We start from the raw sequence: 20,721 nt of genomic DNA, 5'->3' as shown, positions 1-20,721 counted from the left end.
GAGAGCAAGACCCAGAAGGACACCCAGGTGGTGATGCAATGCCAGCACACAGCCTGGCACCGTGCAGCTGGGTTGCACTGCACTCACTGCAAAAAGGGACGCAGCAAATGACCCTCCTCTCCAAGTACAAGCAACCCGGGGCCAGCAACCCAATGTCTCTCTCTCTCCTCCCTGTTCCAATGTTGACTTAATGTGTAACCGAGCCAGCACCTGCTTGGAACCTAATGCCACTGCTGCTCTGGTCACTCAAGGGCTGCAGCTCTTCACCCATTATATAATCCGCATGACAAAAAAAATGTGCAAATGCCCATCCCAGCGACTCAGCAGACTGGGATCTAGCCCCACCTTCCCACTACACCTCTGGGACCAGAACCTTCTTCAGGGAAAAGGTCAGGTTTAGCAAAATGGACTGTGAATGACAAGTGATGCTTTCCTTTACCTTCTTGCGTGATGCAGATGGACCCGCTGCCCATGCCAACCCTCAAGGCATCCGCCCCGGCATCGATCAAGTTCTTTGCCTGAGCTGCTGTCACCACTAGAGGAAAGGGAGGGAAGAAATATGTTAACAGGGGGCAGGAGGATGGCCTCCATTCAATCTGGCCCCATCCCAGTACTCTAAGCTTGTGACTGCAGGCTTTTCCCTTCCGAAGGATGGGAACAATTGTGTAAGTCCTGCTGTCAGACAGCAGAGCGAGAGTTTGCAGTTCTAGTTGGAAACTCAGATTCCAATTTCAGTTCTGGAAGTCTCTTGCTGGGTGACTGTGGCTAAGTCACCTTTAGCCTTATTTTTTTGGGGGGAAACCCTCCATCAATCTAACATATTGCAATGATTTGTGAGATGACATATATTATGATGTATGTCACTTGTTTCACCTGTGTGATGTCCTTTGTCTCAAAACAATTATCTCTGGTCAAAATGCCACATGGGCTTCCATTTTTATCTGTGCCACACTAGTCTGGCTAAAGGGTATGTGTCTGTGCCAGTGGTTATTTTAGAATCACTTCAAGCCTTGGGATTCTGTGAATAAACTGTGCTTTTTAAAAATAAACTGTTAATGGGCATTGTCAATTTAAAAGGGAGAAAAAAATCCACCTTAATTATCACAATTTATATCCTTCAGATGGTCACTGCTTCCCAAAAGCTGATGACCCCAAAGGTTTCCTCCTTTAGACCTTATACCCTATGAAAACCCTTTCAGTACTCAATGGAATACTGTGCTTTACAGACTATCCCAGCAGTGTCAACAGAACTTCTGAGGTCCCACTATCAAACTGAGCTTTTCATAGCCTGTAGACAAGTTCCACAGTAAATTGCTTATATGGCTTCACCAGCTATAACAAATGTCAATTTGTTGAGAGCCAGTTTAGTGTAGTGGTTAAGAGCACAGACTCTAATCTGGGAGAACTGGGTTTGATTCCCCACTTCTCCACATGCAGCTGCTGGGTGATCCTAGGTCAGTAAGAGTTCTTTCAGAGCAGTTCTCGAAAGAGCTCTCTCAGCCCCACCTACCTCACAGGGTGTCTGTTGTGGGAAGAAGGGAAGGAGATTGTAAGCTGTTGTGAGATGCTGAGTTAAGAGCAGGTTGTAAATCCAATATCCTCTTCTTCTCTTTAATATCATGAGGTAATGAGTAAAACACTCCACTTTAAATTTCTCTACAACCCAAGGGACAGAATCCCATTTAAATAGTTAGATTAACAACAAACAATCTTTACCATTGCCTCCAATGACCTGCAGGTTGGGGTATTTCTCTTTGATATATTTGATCATGTTGATCTGGAAAATTGAGTTCCCTTGAGAAGAATCCTGGAAGAAGAGTGAAAGAGTTCAAATTCATTCTAGTAGGCATTTTTTTTCTGTTCTTCCACCAGGGCAAAAGACCCATCATTTAAAATTATTTATTCAAGAGACAGCACATCCAACTTCAACAAACAATTCATGAACTTTTATCTTTCAGTACCAACTAATAACAATTAATTTGAACAAAATTACATGAACCATACTCTCTAAATTAATCTCTCATTTGGTCGGGGAGCTATACTAGGGTTGCCTTATAAAAAGAGGAATCTGAAGCCAGAATAGATAAATACCCTGAAATCTACTTTCAATAGCTGCCTTTTTTTTCTACCTCAGTTTGCTAGCCTGCAGTTTCATCCAAAAATGTTTGCAGGTGATGAGGCTCTAAGTCAGAGTGCCATTTGTCCCTAAACTACTCATTTTAAGGTGAGGAGAGAATGAGAAGGAAGAAACATCCCTCTTCCAATCACAACCATGGACTAGCAGAACTGGCAAAAGAGAAAGAGCTACTGTCATGTCCTTAACAGCATTAGGGCATACCTCTTTGCAAAGGAGCCTTGGTATACTTTCTGCTTCCTTTCTATAGTCACTGATGGGGATGAAATGTGGAAAGACTCCAGAAAGAGAACCAAGCCTCCAGCAGTTTCTCTTGACAAGGTCATAATGGCAGCAGACTCACATGTTCCCGTTTTTATTTAAATCTGCACCTCTATGCCTTGAAAGCTCAAAAGCACAGATTTTTTTAAATAAAAAAAGAAACTAATTGGTATTCCATGCTTTCTTGTGTCACATTCTTTAAAATGAATTGCAAGCCAAATCGGTACCCAGTTCCAGTAACCTTTAATGGCATAACAAGGATAACAATGCAGTACAGTTTGGTAAAATCAGTACCCACAATAAAACCAGTCCTGCTTGCTCTGTCTCAAACAGAAGAGAACAGCATAAAACGCACAATTTCCTTTTGGAATTTAACTAGGGAACAAGAATGAAGATTGATATTCCTTGCACGATGAGCCAGTAATACATAGGATTCTTCATCAGTGAACCAACACCTCCATTTCCACATTATTACTGAAAAGGCACTTGCATGTGTTGGTGTGTATCCTGTATTAAGCTGGAGGACCTAAGGTCCCTTTCTTCACCTTAAGCAGCGCTTCTATTGAAAGAAAAAACACTTAAAATGGAGGGAGGTTTCTTAGGCTGAAGGAGGACTTCAAATTTTGCTCAAGGAAGTGGTAGGATACATCGAGCCCTCAACAGACATCACCAGAAACTCACAACCTGTGCAATTATACTACTACAAATTCCTTTTGAAAGCCTGTGAACAGAAATCAAAAGTGTAAGCTACCTGTATCTGTAGGAAGAGTGTCTAGATCTCTGCTCTAAATAAACATAGAACTCCACAAAAATCAGAATTATGCTAATTATACACACTTCCTAAATTAAGCTAAACGCTAACTCATCTGTACACAACAGTTTATTCATTCCCAGCCTCAATCTGCCATCAATGGAATGGGATTACTTGCCTCACGAGTTTACTGCAAAAAAGTGAAGCAGTTATTTTAAAGTACCAAGCCCCTTAGTATTGCTGTATGAACAGCATTTACAAAAAACATGTATATTTGGGGAGGGAAAGGGGATATTTGGAAAAGGGATAGACTACTGAAGCATGGAGACTTTGTAGAAAGTGTATATGCAACAATAGCGTAAACATGCAATGCATAAAAATCCTACCTCCAAAAACTTCACTGTTTCTCTAACCTGAACAGCAACGGGCATATTAATCAAGATCAGTCTAACAAAAAGGTCTAGAAGGCTGGCCTTCTATAGGTTTTTCAATGGATTATACAAGAGGCCAGCTTTTATATATCTGTGTGTTTTTATCCCTTGCCCGTAATTAGCACTTTTCCCACCATGAGTATGCTGTCCTCACAATGAACTGATAGGGCTCATCTGGTTTAACGCTATCCCTTCTGCTGCACTGCTTCAGGAAAACCTTGAAGCTTTGCAATATTTAAAGCATTTTTACATTGCCCACCCATCCAAGTACCTTGCTATCATAAAAGTAGTAGAGAAGAAAAGCAAACTTTCCAAGAAAAATCAACAGCATTCAACAATTCTACAGAACAAGGAAGTTCAAAACAGCCTGTTTCTATAGCTGCCAAAGTAGTGATAAAATTTAAAAGATGCAAATTCTAGATCAGGGGTGGCCAAACTTGTGTAATGTAAGAGCCACATAAAATAAACCTCAGATGTTTGAGAGCTGCAAGACATGAATGTCCAGTGTTTGGGAACCACAAGACAGAAAGGAAGGGAGGAAAGCAGGTAGGCAAATAGATGGGGTGAGGGAGGAGAGAGAGGTGGAAAGAAAGCAACTTTAACTTTAAATGCATTCTCCAAGCTACTGGCTGGTGTGGCTCGGAGAAGTGATTCAAAGAGAAAAATGCCTTCTCCAAGCTGGCTGACAGGGCAGTGGGGGCTTCAAGAGTCACACAATATGTGTGAAAGAGCCACATGTGGCTCCCGAGCCACAGTTTGGCCACCTCTGGTCTGGATTCCACTGGCTAGGCGGTTCTGCCCAAAGCACTCCTACTGCACACCTGTCCCCAGTACTCACCAACACAACAACATCCACACCAGCCTGCACAAGGAGGTCAAGACGATATTTATCATCTTCATGGGTCCCAATGGCAGCCCCACAGAGCAACTGTTTCTTGGCATCTTTGGATGCCAGGGGATAGTCCCGATTTTTCTTCAGATCCGTACGAGCAATTATGGCCACCAATTCATCCTGTTCGTTAACAATGGGCAACTTGCCTAGAAATCAACAGAGGCATGTTGAGAGTTATAGCTGAGGCACATCAATTTTTTCCCACCCCCACTTTAGCAGATGGGGGACTGAGACAGAAAAAACACAGTGGCTTGACCAAATGCAAGTCTATGGCTATGTAGAGACTGTAGCCCAAGTCTAAATTTCAGAACACTGGACTATAACAGCATTCAGATTTCTTCTGCCCTGGAGGAACAATAATTTGTACTCATAACCATTTCCATGATTTCAAAAAACAGCTTCAAACCAACAAAACTGGAACTTGCTGACACTGCAGCCCTTTATACCCATTAGAATCCATGCCTCAAGGACAGGGAGGAACATGTCATTACAACCGGTACATCAAGAGAGGAACTCTATGCCTACGTGGCGCACTAAGCCACAGAAAGACAGACTGTGCCAAGTCAGAATACCACACGGCTATTCCCACCTACACACAAGAGAGGAATGAGTGGAATATGGGCTGCCAGCTCTTTAAGATCTCAATTGAGCTTTTCTCCTTCTCACAGGTACTTAAAAATCCCTGGTGTAGCCAAACACAAGAACCTTTTGGCAAGAGTTAAAGTGCTCTTGGCTTGCAGCCTGCTGCATCAGAGAGCCACCCCAGTGGATCTCAGATCAATCTTTAGAATACCTTTTGTGGTTTCTTTTCCCCCCTGTGTGTTTATTTCATATTGTTTCTTTAAATTGTAAAGGTTTTTATTATAAGCCACTTTGGGGTTCCCACTGAAGAGGAGGGTAAGAAATGTCCCTAAGCAAATACCTTTTTTACTCCTCTGCAGAATTTCATTGGCTTCTTTTAACGTAACTCCTGCAGGCGCTACAACAAGGTCTTCTCGCTTGGTCATGATCTGGGAAGAAGAATGAAAAATTTAAGAAATATGGGATTGTTTCTACTTGGCAGAATAAATTAGCAATCTCCAAGAGATACAGCATGGGTCCCCAAACTTTTTGAGCCAGCAAGCACCTATGTCCACACAGTGTAGTGGATATAGCTACCACATGGCATTCATAAATGGCTGCTACAAGAAGTGGAGCCAGATAGAGGAATGCTTAACAGGGGTGTCTGATGGCACAAAGAGCTGCAAGAGACTCCCTTAGCCAGCACCACTGTATTGTATTCACCATAAGGGAAAGGCTGGAGATGTCTCAACCCAAAAAGCTACCAAAATCTCATGGGGAGACAGCATCATCACCCAAGTTTCACAGTCAGTGCAAGCTGAATAAGCAGTCTACTCTACTGTTTCAGCCTTCAGGTGGGGAGCTCCTGCACACAGAAAACTAGCAAATCAGGGAGAAAGCTAGGCCAGAATGGCTCTCCCTGACAAATGGGAACAAGCCATGGCTCACTGGGCACAGCACCTGCTTGTCATGCAGAAGCTGCCAGGTTCAATCTGCATCCATTACCTGAAAGGATCAAGTACTATGTGAAGGGGGAAACCTTCTACCTCAGACCCTGGAGAGCTGGGGCTTCTCAGAACAAATACTGACTTGACAGATCAATGGATCATCTTGGTATAAGGCAGTTTCATGAGTTCTTTTTTTCTATAAATGCAGGAACTTGGTTTGTACAGAGGAGCACTCAATACCAGGGTCATAGCCAGCAAGGGGTGTGTGTGAAGGGACAGCACTCCCTGCAGCAGGTGAGGGTTACTGCAGAATCTACAGGGGGCACTGCCCCCATTGCCCCCCACCGACAGTTCTGCTCCATACCTGGAGGCTCCATGACAAGTTGTTCAAGCTGCTTAACTTTGTGCATTATGTTAATATGTGTGGAAGGGCATAAGGATTATCTTCTTGGCTTAACGTGCCTTTAGAATCATAAGGATCCAATCCATGAACTGCTAGAGCAGCCCCACTGACTTCCACATGCAACAGAATACGCACTCTGGTGATAGTAATGTCAGAAAGCTTCAGTATGAACTGAATTCGGATGGGGATAATGGAGTGTTAAGCACTGAAGCAGAGAATTGAGCCTTGCAGAGTCTGACTGAAGCTCTTTTGCAAGCATGTTTCTCTGACGCACACTTCCCCTGTGGGGTGGAATCAGAGATGACCAAAGACCACAGTTGGGATAGGCACCCAATGCCAGGTTTTTGACAGCCCAGCCTAAAGTTAGCTTAGGCACTGCAGAATGCTGCAATGATGAAACCTGATGCCCAGATACAGAGCCAACATTAAGGCTAACCTCAGGCAGCTTTTGATAGCCAATCTTTTCCCACTGCACTAAGAAGGGAAAGCCAAGTGCTGTACTCCCAGCTCCACAAGATGTTGTGTGCTCATTCTTTCAGGCAACACACACACAAACCTTGTACTGCAGAGAACTTTTTCCAACTGTCCCAGCACAAACTCTAGATTTTCCCCACCTTACCATCTCTAATGTCAGGACCTCCACTGACCTCACTAAGAGGCAAGTCATGCTCTTCCTCCTTCAAGAAGTCAATGTCTCGGGATGAGATAATCCCCACCAGCCGGCTGCCCATCTTCCCATTGTCCGTGATGGGGATGCCGCAGAACCCATGTCTGGCTTTCGCTTCGAAAACGTCTCGGACTCTGTCTTTGGGGCTCAGGATTACTGGGTCTGTGATAAATCCTTGTTCATATTTCTGGAGCAAAGCACATTGAGGGGAAAAACGGGGTAGAAGTGAAGACATGACCAAGTAGCAATGGGCCTCCAGGACTAGGATCGGACCGTCTAGGAATGGAGCTTTGAAACATGGTTAAGAACTTAGCCACACAGCAGCATCCTACACTCTGAATTTCAGTACACAGACAGGAGTGCAGCAGTGTGGCCAGGAAAGGACAAGGAGCCAGATGTGCATAGGTTGTTAGCTGACAGGGGCTGATGCACCCTGCCTGAATGTACTGTAGCTATGAATATTAGCCACGATTGATGCTAACTACACTCGGAACCACCTCAGCACATCCTAACAAAAATGGCTTTAGAGATTCCAAGCAGAAAAATCACAGGCTGCAAAACCTGGTTAGCATTCATCATGGTTAGGATTGGTGCTATTAACCATAATTAGGGCTAATGGGCATGGGAAAAGACTCCTGCATGGGAAGGTCTTGGAGGAAGCAGGATGTAATCTCACAGCTTGCTTCCAGGGCTGTTATTGTCGAAAAAGCCCAACAGGAACTCACTTACATATTAGGCCACACACCCTGACATCACCATCGTCACACAAAGCTTTTCTGTAGCAAAGCCCAGTAGGAACTCTTTTGCATATTAGGCCACACACCCCTTACACCAAGCCAGTCGGAACTGTGTTCCTGTGCATTCCTGTTAAAAAAAAAACACTGCCTACTTCTAATATTTTACTCATGGTTAAAGAACAGACAACTGTTATGTCTATAGCAGTCACATGCCAGGTTGGGTGCTGTGCAAAATTTCAATTTGTGCTGCAGCTCTTGCACAAGCAAAAGCACAAGAAAATGACCATGGTAACCACTTCAGCCAAGTCAATTTTATTGTATCCTTCCTTGCACCTCTGTAAGATCTTGTGCATCCAGTTCCTGAGCACTACAACATGCAGGGAGGAATGTATTAGGTGCTGTGCAAGTTGTTTTGCAAGCAGACCTGTGCTAACACCATTTATGTTTCCACTTGTGCACTGCTGGATCCAAGCCACTGTTTACACTTATGACTTTGCCACCTTGGCCCTTCTCCCCAACAATACCTGCTTAAACATCCCTCAAAATGTTGTCCTTTACCTTAACTTTTCGTACTTCATTGGCCTGGAATTCTGGGGTGCAATTATGGTGGATGAATCCAATCCCACCTGTGAGCTGAGAATATACAGAAGGAAAGTTTAAATGGTAAGAAGAGCAACACTTCTTTTCTACCATCAGCCAATGAACAAAGAGAAGGTTGCCGGGAGTGGGGACTGGAACAGTTTTTGTACAAAATGGTTCCACTTTAAGGAAGGACACAACTAAGGAATGATAGAGCAGAACTGAAAGTATTTGTTGTCTGGTAAGGACAAAACAAAAGCAGAGTTGGCAAAGGCTACAGTTACTCCAGCTAGCATTTCTCTATTAGCTAATACCACTAAACTCTGTACAGAACATATGAACACATCACTGAAAAATACCTCTGAAGAATATGCAAAGGCTCAGCTTTTAGCCATTGTTTGTTCCAACTGGAGTCAGCATATGCAGTTTACGGAGAAATTAGAGGGGGGAAACACATTTTTGATAAGTCTGCAGCGTACACCAAGACGTTTCATCACATTAGAAAACTTGTCATCCTAAATTATATTTGTGAGCATTCTCAACTAATGTGGAGACATTAGTTTTTCTACCAGGGATTTTTAATTTTGATTGCCTTGGATGGTTTCCTCCAACAGAGGCAAGATAGAAGTTCATACATGAGAAAGAGCCCAGAGGTTCAAAATTCAAAACAGATGGACTAGACTAGACTGGACAGGAAGCTCAGGAATGGACAAGCATAGAGTTAGGATATGGCAGAGAGGAGAATAAAGTGGATGTAAAACCACAGTTAAGGCAAGGCTGAGGTGATTTAAAATTACTCATGATGTCCTGAGGGGGAATGATGTCTGGGAAGGGGATTTCCATATGAGGCCTAGGGAACAGTGCAGAAGGAACAGTGACAAGGGTGGGTAGCAAAAGGAGGGCTGACAGAAGGAGAACCAGCGCACACTACAAGGGAAGTGTGACAAAGAGGAGTGTATGTAAGGAGATCCACTAAGTGACGGAGAGCCAAAGAGCTTTAAATAGTGCCAGAAGCTTATTTCTTTAAGCAAGAAGCCTGAAAGATGAGCATCCGGTCCTACCCACTAGCTCAGAAGTGTCCCCAGCTTTCAACAAGCCATAGTTGTGTTAATCCAGATCTCCTGTGAGGCCAGCAGGAAAGATTCCATATTATCAATGATAAGGATAATAGGACAGCGACCTGTATCCAAATATTCACATACAGAAGAATACAATGCTTTGCTACATTACCGTCTATTCCTGCAGGCCCTGCTGACCTCTGAAAATACCATTCCCAGGATCTCAGCACCCATGGGGAGGAAAAGCCATGAGAGTTGGGGGAGCAGAAAACAGGAAGGACAAGGGAATGAAAACAACACTTTCCCTCTGTGCAGATGCACCTGTGGAGGAAGGAGGGGCTACAAATCTTACCTCCTTGCCTCTCCTCACTTCAGACCCCTCCCCCTCAACTTATGCAGCCAATCCCACTGCACAGGTCCTATAGCTCTGAGAATGATCCTGTCAGAAAGGACTGCAAGGACAAAGAAGAATGTAGGGAAAATCGCATTCTGTATCCAGATTGGTTTGTGATAGACCAGCAAAGCTTTCCTCGGTTGACACAGCACTGAATCAAGAGTTATTAAAGCAATTATCTGTTTTGTAAATATGATTCAGTAACCAAAAAATGAGACAGTCCTGATTTCTGCAGGCCAGTACTTAGAATACAAAGATGGATTCTCCCCCACATTGGATGAATTTATTTAATTATCCAAGTTATATCCTGCTCCCTCTCCCCTGAACAGAACTCAGGGCGGCTAACAGCATACAAGTTATACCCAATACAAACAATGCAAAGACACAATAAATAATCTTTAAAATTTAAAACGATTAAAAATTTGTCTCCATTAAAATCCCTCCATACAAAAACACTTCTGTGCCAAATTACTTACTGCCATCGCAATGGCCATGCTGGCCTCTGTTACGGTGTCCATAGGGGAAGATACCAACGGAGTCTTCAAAGTTATCTTCTTGGTCAGAGCAGAAGTCAAGTCCTTAAAACAAACACAGAGTTTGGACTATAGCAGTATTTCACTTCATTTATTTCCACGTATTCTCCCATTGCATTCCTATGATCTTAGCAATCATGAGATTTAGATTTAGTTTTTCAGTTGGAAAGCTGAGCTTCTTAGGATTCCAGGGCATAGACTGCTCAGCTGTGCCCAAGAGCCTCACAGAAGGGAGCTGGAAACGTAAAAAGTGCTGAAAGTTGTTCAGTGACTGCTATATAGATGGGCAAACAGACTCTTTCACAAAGATGGAAGCATGCTTTTCACCATTTTTTTTAAACATATAAAAATTAACCTCATACTCACCACTTGGTCTGCAGTGAAGTCTATGTAGCCAGGGAGTATAAGGAAGTCACTGAATGAAGGAGAAAGAAGGCGGAATGTGTCACTACACATTTAAATACCAAGCTTTGTGAACTGGAAGTATTTCATCCTCACAGCAGCCTTGCAAGATAATCAATATTATTCCCATATGAGCCTGACAGAGAGTCAGCACAGGATGGTGGTTAGAGCAGGGGTGGCCAAACTTGCTTAACATAAAAGCCACATAGAATAAACATCAGATGTTTGAGAGCTGAGAGACACGAACATCAGATGTTTGAGAGCCACAAAAAGGAAAGAAGGAAGGCAATTTTAACTTTAAATGTATTCTTCAAGCCGCATTGGCTGGCTGGGCAGTGATTTACTTTTCCAAGCCAGCTGATGGGATGGTGGGGGCTTTGAGAGCCTCACAATATGTGTGAAAGAGCCACATGTGGCTCCCGAGCTGCAGTCTGGCCACCCCTGGGTTAGAGTGTCAGACTAGGATCTGGGAGACCCAGGTTCCAATCCCCATTCTGACTATAGAAGCTTGCTGGGTGACCTTGGGCTGGTCACTTGCTCTCTGCCTAAGCTGCCTCAGGGTTATTGTTGCAAGGATAAAATGTGGAAGAGGAGAACAGTGTTGCAAGCTTTTTTTTGGCAAGACAGCAGGGTACAAATAAATAAAGGGATAATGTCTAATGAAGGGCAGAAAGCCAAATTGTCTTGGTTAGTCTAATTACTGACTTCACCAGCTCTCATCCAAACGGCCTCCTGCTTGGAAACATGCCCTTAACGCTAGGGACAAAGTCATAACTCCTGCATTCCCCTACAAAATACACAACAGCTGGTATGCAAAGATGGCACTGCCATAGAAAGTAAATAAAAAAGCAATAGAAGAGTGAAAGTATATCAAATACCTGGGCTCCACAAGCATGCCCCAGAATCCAAAAATCAGAAAGGATACTTTGTAGCACACCTGATCCAGGGCCTAGCAACAGATTAGCAGGGACTCCTTTGCATATTAGGCTACACATCCCTGATGTAGCCAATCCTACTGGAGCTTACAATAGGCCCTGTAAGAAGAGCCCTATAAGCTCTTGGAGGGTTGGCTACATTGGGGTGGTGTGGCCTAACATGCAAAGGAGTTCCTGCTATAACCCCCCCCCCCCCGGTTTTCCATGAGGATTGCTCTGGGGTTCAGCGGAGAGGTGTGCTGAGTTTCATGCTTCTCAGGTGTGCACAGGCCCAAAGTGGATCAGGACCATGGCATGCACAGAAAGAGGGCTTACATCTCCTGCCCCCCCCAATTATCCTCTCAACCTGAAATAACCCAGGGGGCGCTATTTGCTCATTGTGGAGAAGGAACACATAGCTCATCAGTACCCTAAGCAACCCTAAGCAGAGCAAGCAGCAACCCCTGGGAGTCTTTTCAGACTGGAAAAATGGCACATTGACTGTTGTTACCTGCTCAAAGCCCATTTGGGAAAGGGCAGGCTATAAATCAAAAATAATAAATAAATAAGATTATGGAGTTGTGAGATAATGTATGCAAAGATGAGCAGATGGGTCTCAGGAAGCCAGGGTGATGGTCCAGGTGTAACTACTAGGTGCTGATAGCCTTAGGGTCACAGCGTGTCTGAGAGCTGGACCAGCTTGACCAAAGTGCTACCAGACTCCATTTTGTGTGCCATGCCTGGCACAGGGTTTCCAGAGCGTTCCAATATCACCTGTGCCCAGTGTTATTGAGGGGTGCTCGTGCTGCAGTGCAGCCTGGTTACGCCCTCCACAAAGCACGTGCATGAATGGGGCATTCAGGGGCAGTCACGGTTGTAGTGGGTTGGTTCTTATACCAACCACTTTCTACTTGCTCACCTTGCCAATGCTTGGGCTTTTTGATTTCCTATTTCCTTTTGACAGAGGTCAGAGTCTAGTGTTAGAGCACGTCATGAAAAAGGTCCAAGGCTCAAACCTAGCACCTCCATAGCAGGAAGCTTAGTTTAGGCCCTAGTTTAGTTTATTGTTATTTATGGGGAAAAAAGGGTCATACAACTTCATGGAGAAGAGGGCCATCAATGACTATTAGCTGCAATAATAAGTGGCATTCCCATGGTCAGAGATGGAAACCCGCTGAAGAACAGTAGCAGCAGGCAGGCTTGTAAACCTTCTGGGAACATCTAGGTGGCTACTAAGTGAAAGAGGATACAGATCTGATATAGCACTGCTGCTCTAAAGAAAGAGGGAGGAAGAGGAGGAGAATGGATTTATATCCCACCCTTTATATCATGTAAGGTAAGTACAGCTGAGAGACCTCTAAGAGAAATGTGACTGACCCAAGGTCACCCAGCAACTGCTTGTGGAGAAGGAGTGGGGAATCAAATCCAGTTCTCCCAGATTAGAGTCCACCACTGTTCTTAACCACTACACCAAACTGGCTCTTAAAGCCTCTCGGATAACAGGGCTGAAGAAATCTCTGCTTTAGGTACTTAGGAAAGTCACAGTAGTCATAAGCAGGTTTTGGAGACTTATGACAAGAATGAAATCCCTGTAACACCTTTAACACCTGTAACATCTATTAGGACCAACCAAATGGACAAAAATCACAGACCTATAGTGTGACTCTGTAAAAGGCAATTTCATATACAAGCATGTATACATTTTAACATCAGGTACCTCTGATTTTTATAAATTGAACACTGAATGCCACCCAATCTCTAAACCAGGGGTGGCCAAATTTGCTTAATGTAAGAGCCACATAGAATAAATGTCAGAGAGCTGCAAGACATGAACATCAGACGTTTGAGAGCCACAAGATGAAGGAAGGAAATAGATAGGAGAGGTAGAAAGAAAGCAACTTTAAATGTGTTCCCTAAGCTGCCAGCTGGCTTGGCTTGAAGAAGTGAAAGAGCCAGATGCCTTCTCCAAGCCAGGCAGCAGGGGCTTCAAGAGCCACACAATATGTATGAAAGACCACAGTTTGGCCACCCCTGCTCTAAACCATCTCTTCCATGCACCTGTAGAGGTTTTTTTGTTTTTGGAAAACCTCTAAGGAAAAGCAGTTGTAAAATTGTTCCATAGGAAGTATTTGTTGATGTTTAACCATAACCCTGTCCTTAACTTGGATACCTGCCAGAATAACCAGCCACAACCTTCCCTTCTCAACCAATTATTCCTCAGTCCACAGATTTTAGCCATGTTAGCTAAACAGAGGATCCATGAATATCAGGCACTGGGGGTGGGGGGTTCAAGCAGGCTTGAATCATGTTGGAAACAGAATGCTGAACAAGAGGGGCCCTTGCCATGATCCCAACAGCACAGTTCTTATGTTCCTTCCTGATGCACGAGTCATGTCATCAACACAGTGTTTGGTGAGAGCCAGTTTGGTATAGTGGTTAAGTGTGTGGACTCTTATCTGGGAGAACTGGGTTTGATTCCCCACTCCTCCACTTGAAACTGCTGGAATGGCCTTGGGTCAGCCATAGCTTTTCTAGGCGTTGTCCTTGAAAGGACAGCTGCTGTAAGAGCTCTCTCAGCCCCACCTACCTCACAGGGTGTCTGTTGTGGGGGGCGGGGGAGGTTAAGGAGGTTGTGACCGCTCTGGGACTCTGAGATTCAGAATATATATATTGGATTCAGAATCCAATATCATCTTCTTAATTTACATTTCTCTTTAGGTTTTTGTTTTAAAATACCATTATCCTAGCTGGAATACCACAACAGGATGGGTTAAAAATTAAACAACTTCCTGCAATTCAATCCAGTGCATTCCTCTCACAAAGTAAACTTGAGCTGTATATAAAAAGCTTGTTGGAACAGAGGAAGAGTCCATTCTTTTTCTGGCAAACTAGATGACATCGGAAACTTTCTATCCACAAAAACAGTCCCCACCCCCCAAAAAACCCACTCTAAGAATGTAAGATGAGCCCTACTGGAGCAGATCGGTGGTTCATCTAGTTCAGGATCTTGTTTCATAAAGCAGCCAACCAGTTTACCTGGAAGGCCAACAAAAACAGCACAGACACCAAGGCTCTTCCTGGTGTTGTGTCCTAGCATTGGTATTCTGAATTTTACTGCTGTGTTGCTAAATATGGAGGCTTCTTTTGGTCATCAACGTTAGTAGCCAATGACAACTTCTCTTCCAAGAATCTGTCCCCAGTTTCTGCCTTTGAAGAAAACTCAAAAATTTCTATTTATTCAAAACATGGTAGCCAGGATTCTCACTCAAGCCTTCTGCAGGCATCATGTTAACACAAATCGTGGCCTGATTGCTCAGGTTGCCATATTGGGCTTCCAGAATCAATTCAGAACACCAATAATTGACTTGGGAACAGGATACTTGAAGGACCTTCACCACTCATGTAAATGTATTAGTGCTTTGAAATTGGCTTGGGATGTCCTCCTCCACATGCCAATGATACCTGAATTGGGGATGTGTACATGGGCAGGGGTTCTTCAGCATTAGCCCCCTAAACTGTGGAATTCCCTATTCCTTCAGGCTCCTCAGACCACCCCCCTCCCTCCAGACCAGTAAAGGGTGTGTGGGTGTGTATTCCAGAAGGTTCTAAGTGCCCTCCCCCGGAGACTGATGTTTAAATCTGCACAACTGGTATTTCATCACTAATTTTATCACTGCAGATTGTTATTGGCACTTATTAGGGGGGTTTTTTAATTATAAATTACTGCTGTGTCAACAGTGTTTTAAAGTGGCTGCTTTTTTAGTTTATTATTAAGATTATGGTTTAAAGATCTTATTGGTTTTTGCTGGTATTCAGAATTATGCTAAATTGAACATTGTTTTTTCACTTTACTAACAATCTTTTTTATTATCTAACTATTAGTCTAATCTCAGTCACTTCACTGACTCCTGCTGAAGCATTTGAAAGCTATTACCGGTAGTTCACCTCCCACACTTTCTCCTTATAAAAGAATTTCTTTTTACTTTGCCCTCATAACCTGTTGTCGTTACTCTTTAAAAAAAATGCTCGTTTAGAAAGGCAACCCTTTAGAAAGTTCACAAGCATGTCTGAAATCTCTGGAAGGCAGAATCCAGCTTTTAGGTGATAACTCTTCACTAGACTGAAGGAACAACATTTCATATGTCTGTGCCCACAGGATGTTTCCCTGTTGAAACAATATTAAAAGATTTGGCCCTGTTAGTATTGGGGAGGGTGCCACTCCCAGCTCTGGTTGCATTCAGATTCCCTGCCAAGCCAACTTTAAGCATGAATGTGCACAAAACCCAGAGTGCTGCTGAACATGCACATACATCTAGTCCTCCCCATCCTTTCCACAGGTGATGTAAAATTAACTCCAGTTTTTCTGACATACAAACACAGGTATCCAAGTTAATCTCAACAAACAAGGAATCTTAACTAGGATTTCATTCAGGTTTACAATCCCAATTTACAGACAGAAAACTAACTCCAGTTAACCTGTATTCTACATCATGGGCAACCAGAATTACTTATAAATCAGGAGAAGAAAGCAGGAATCAAATTGCACCTTAAAGACCAGCCAATTTTTATTCAGAACGTAAGCTTTCGTGCACTCTCTTAAGCACACTTCATCAGACAAGGGGATCAGGTATTGCGAGCTTTAATACAAGCAGTCTGGCAAACTAACTGGTCACATAAAACAGTGTGGCTAGGCCATTTGGTCTGGATAGCCATAAAAGGTAATAAAATTCTCTGCCAAATGGTGCTTTTGCAAATCTAGGTGAATCACCAAAGGACACGTATATCCAACTTGTAGCCCAATTGGTGGACTACAAGTTGGATATACATGTCCTTTGGTGATTCACCTAGATTTGCAAAAGCACCATTTGGCAGAGAATTTTATTACCTTTTATGGCTTTCCAGACCAAATGGCCTAGCCACACTGTTTTATGCGACCAGTTAGTTTGCCAGACTGCTTGAATTTCAGCTCACAATACCTGATCCCCTTGTCTGATGAAGTGTGCTGAAGAGAGCGCACGAAAGCTTACGTTCTGAATAAAAGTTGGTTGGTCTTAAAGGTGAAACTTGATTCCTGCTTTGTTCTACTGCTTCAGACCAACACGGTTGCCCACTTGGATTTATAAATCAGGATTTCTTCATTGCACTGTGCACGAAAAGGAATGGCTGAGTGGATCACAGCAAAAGCAAGGCTTTTGCACATCTCAAGCCTGCTGGACTGGATGTTTGAACTCAGCCTGCAAAATCCTGTGGGCGCAATTCATGCTGTCAGGTGGAGAGAGAAGTTACCAAACACCACCTTTCAACCAGTTTATACTTCATTGCATGCATCACTGGGCAGAAGACAACGTCCCCTCTTCAGGAATTTACTTCTTAGCAGCCAAGTTTGTTTCCCAACAGAAACAGTTATTTATAAGCAGCTTCCCTCTCAGGAGGGGAAGGGTGCTGGTAAAGAATTAGTCTGCTCTCTGCTCTAAGAACTATTTCCAGAGCATGGCTCATACTGCACATTGATAGCATGCCCGCTGGGGGAGGAGCTTATGAAGTATATACAAATACTGCCCCCTGAGATCATTGGGATCACATGAATCTCTATCTGCAGAGAGTGGCAGGCGTGCCAGACATAAGGCAGACATAGCTAACTGCTTTTATCTAAAGATGAGACATGATGATTCTAACAAGAATAGCATGAACCACAGCTGTTCAGAGCAAAAAGTACTATGCTTGAACACGGTCTGCCTGGCCATATGGAGTGACAGATGGCTTCAGAGTACCCTGGGTCTGGCCTTTGCAGAGGTCAGTGTGATCAGAAAGATTATGTCAAATAGTGCCCCCAGTCTACGGTTTTGTCACTGGCAGAGATAATCTGTACAACACAAAAGGGTGTTAATAAAATAATATGGGCTTGCCAGATCAAAACTTAAGACAAAGCCCCTAAAATGTCCTGCCAGGTTGGGTCGCTTATCACTACTAATATCCAAGACAGGAGGGGTGATTATACAATAAGAAAAGACAAAAGGTCTGCAGAGCAGAAAGGATTCTGATCAAGCGAGTAACCTGGATGAGAAAGATACCTAGCCCATGCAGCACCAAAATACAATAGTCTAAGAGACAGAATTTATCACCCTATAGTCTTCCGGGATATCGTTTCAGTTCACCCAGAGAAGTAAAGGGGATTCTGTACTTCAGTCTGGAGAAAGTACTATTCTAGAGTTTTGCAAAAGTGTTCAGGACAAGGGGAAAAGGACTACACCACCGATAATGGAACAGGACAGTGTTTGTAAAGGTAAGCCCCTCCTACACCTTAAGTTAGAGTGTCTGTTCAAGAAAGCGGCCAACCTCTGAAGTTTTAGGACGAGGATCCTTGGCCCTGTACAGAATGGAGGACACTTGTCCTCACTGTGGGAAAGGCATCAGCTGCGTTTACACTTGCCAAAAGAAGAAGGTGGCAGAAGACTCGGGGGAGGGGGGAAGGAGATAAAGTTTCAGAGGGTTTCTATAGATGTAGGTTTCCCCATGTTAGTAAAGGTATCTCTACAGAGAATGGGGACCTAAGTAAGAATGGTTTTCATATCAGTTTTTTACTTACAGTGAGTTTTCAAGCACAGGGTCTCCATCACATTGTCTCAAGAGGTACAGTCAATTCCTCCTCTTGCAACATGTAGATCAGGGTTTCCCAAACTTTTCTTCTCGTGGCCCGGTTATTTTTACACTTCTCCTTTGTGACCCACCAAAATTTGGGGGTGGAGCCAGAAGACTTTGGGAGGTGGAGCCAGGAATTATGTCATTTCCTGTGGTGTCAAGGGCCAAGTGATGTCACTTCTGGGGTACACTGAACCAAAACTCCACCTTTTCCTGTGATGTCACTTCCAGAATGTCCACCAGTAGGGCCAGGGCACTAGAAGCCCTCCCACTGTTGCTTCCCCCCTCCCAGCACCAAGAATACAGACAGAGCATCACTTGCAGGGAAAGAAAGAAAGGTAGAAAGAAAGGTAGAAAGGTAGAGAGAGAGAGAGAGAGAGAGAGAGAGAGAGAGAGAGAGAGAGAAAGAAAGAAAGAAAGAAAGAAAGAAAGAAAGAAAGAAAGAAAGAAAGAAAGAAAGAAAGAAAGACTTTCTCACCATCAGATGACCTCAGCCAGCAACAATTCTGCCCAGGGGTCATTTGGTAAAAATGGGCGGGGGGGGGGGAGAAGGAAGGAGAGGCAGCCCAGCTCCTTTCTGCAGAACACAGAGACGGGGAAGGAAGAAAGCCAAACAGAGCTCAGACTTTGCAGCCTGTGTCAGTCTTCAAGGCTAGCTTTTATCTGCACAACAGAGAGATGGGGGAAGGAAGGAAGCCAAAATGGAGAGCAGGCTTTGCAGCCTGTGTCAGTCTTCAAGGCGAGCTTTTTTCTGCACAACAGAGAGATGGGGGAAGGAAGGAAGCAGAGGTCATGCTTTGCTGGGGTGGGGCTAGCTTTGGCTTTTCTTGTGACCTGGTAGTGAGGCTTCCGTGGCCCGGTACTGGGTCATGACCCTGCAAATGGGAAACACTGATGTAGATAGTTCAAGAGGGTAGCCAAGTTGGTCTGCAATAGAATAGTTAAGATTTGAGTCCAGTCATGCCTTAGAGATCAACGAGATTTTCAGGGTACAAGTTTTCAAGAATCAAAGCTTCCTTCCTTAGACACAGTAGAGTAGAAATGGAGACCTAATTTTTTTGTAAGGACATAGGATTTTTATCTCACTACAGATGCTGATTTTCCGCCTCCAAGCAATTTCCCCTCTGATCTAATAAATCTGATTGCAATATGTATTGTACTTTTGTGTCCTTTACATGCATTCTTCATGAGCTCCCACGTTCTGACTGGGATAAAAGGACTCAAATTTCCATTTCTACTCAGGTCTGATGAGGGGAGCTTTGGCTTTTGAAAGCTTACAGCCAGAAACTGCAGTTGGTCTCTAAGGCACCACTGGACACCATTAGTCTAATGAAGAGTTATCACCTAATAGCTGCCTTCTAAAGAATCTAATTGTGCAACATGTATAGACCAGACTATCTTCATAACCTTACAGTGTAAGTTACCAGAGCACGGGATGAATTCCTGTCCTGGGCAGAATGAGACCGGAGAAGGGACAGCACCACTTCGAACAGCAGGTGGGGCACACCATTTTGGAGAACCTCACATACCAACAAGCTTCTTACTAACAGTAAAGGAACGCGAGGGGGGGGGAGGGGAAATTTCTCCTTTTGGTACAGCTTTTATCTACGTTGTCGGATTTTTTTTCTCTCACTGAGAGCATTTTTAAATGTCTAACTTTAGCCTGAGGTGGTTCAGGCCATTCCGTCTTTATTTCCCTACTGCTGTGTTCTGCTGCAAGCCTAGATCAAAGCTAACCTCGACGCCTCAAGCTGACAGCCATAAAAAAACACAACGATTTATTCTTACACGGGTAATCCTTGAGGAAAAAAAGAGGGACCCCCCCCCCACACACACAACTTATACTGTGTGTTTTATACACAGAACACCCATCCAATGCTTTGCTACCGATCAGCTCCTTGCTGAAGCGCTCCAAATCCAGCACCTCGTGGAAGAGGAGCAGCCCAGCCGCCGCTGCCAGAACTCCCCTCGCCGGTCTCCTTACTTGTACGTGAGCCCGTCTCCGCAGTTGAGCATCTGCTGCGCCGTCAGCCCGTCGTCTGGCACGTAGCCGGTGCCGCCACTGATCAGGTAATCGGCCATGGTGGGGAAGTGACCCGAGCTCCGTCCGACTGCCAGAGGAGGTGGTGGAGGGTGCGCGCGAGGCTGTCTCCTGGCGCGTGATCCTCTCCCGCGCGCAAAGCACACGAGACCCCGGCGACACGCGCGGGAGAAAGGGCGAGAGAGGACCAAAGCGCGCCAGGCGGGCACCCCAAGAGGAGTGTCGCGGCAGCGCGGCAAGAACAAGAGGCAGCGCGGCAGACCAGGCTCCGCCTTCTCGCCTTACGCAAAGAGCGCCCTCCCCCTTCTGTCGACCGCCAGTCTTTATGAAAAGTGTGTAGGGGAGGAAGCCCTCTGCATTGCACAAACTTCCGGTTT

The 20,721-nt window shown here is 44.3% G+C and overlaps 1 protein-coding gene across 2 annotated transcripts in view; it reads right to left on the bottom strand.

The window, feature by feature from the left end:
- IMPDH2 (inosine monophosphate dehydrogenase 2) overlaps positions 1–20,721 on the bottom strand; it is a 34,822-nt gene extending 14,101 nt beyond the window's left edge. Inside the window, exons 1-9 of one of the 2 annotated variants that reach the window (XM_060239388.1) lie at positions 20,288–20,721; positions 10,715–10,763; positions 10,292–10,393; positions 8,343–8,417; positions 7,028–7,234; positions 5,392–5,479; positions 4,416–4,615; positions 1,717–1,807; positions 440–535 (exon numbers count right to left, since the gene is read on the bottom strand). In XM_060239388.1, coding sequence (XP_060095371.1) covers positions 440–535; positions 1,717–1,807; positions 4,416–4,615; positions 5,392–5,479; positions 7,028–7,234; positions 8,343–8,417; positions 10,292–10,393; positions 10,715–10,763; positions 20,288–20,385 — 1,006 coding nt within the window. In that variant the 5' untranslated portion in view covers positions 20,386–20,721. The remainder of the gene's footprint in view (positions 1–439; positions 536–1,716; positions 1,808–4,415; positions 4,616–5,391; positions 5,480–7,027; positions 7,235–8,342; positions 8,418–10,291; positions 10,394–10,714; positions 10,764–20,287) is intronic. The other variant, XM_060239386.1, reaches the window with a different exon arrangement.

This window comes from Heteronotia binoei, chromosome 5, assembly GCF_032191835.1.
Source record: "Heteronotia binoei isolate CCM8104 ecotype False Entrance Well chromosome 5, APGP_CSIRO_Hbin_v1, whole genome shotgun sequence".
NCBI classification, from domain to species: domain Eukaryota; kingdom Metazoa; phylum Chordata; class Lepidosauria; order Squamata; family Gekkonidae; genus Heteronotia; species Heteronotia binoei.
The sequence above is the reverse complement of the archived record's forward strand: the minus strand, read 5'-3'. Positions and strand labels throughout refer to the sequence as shown.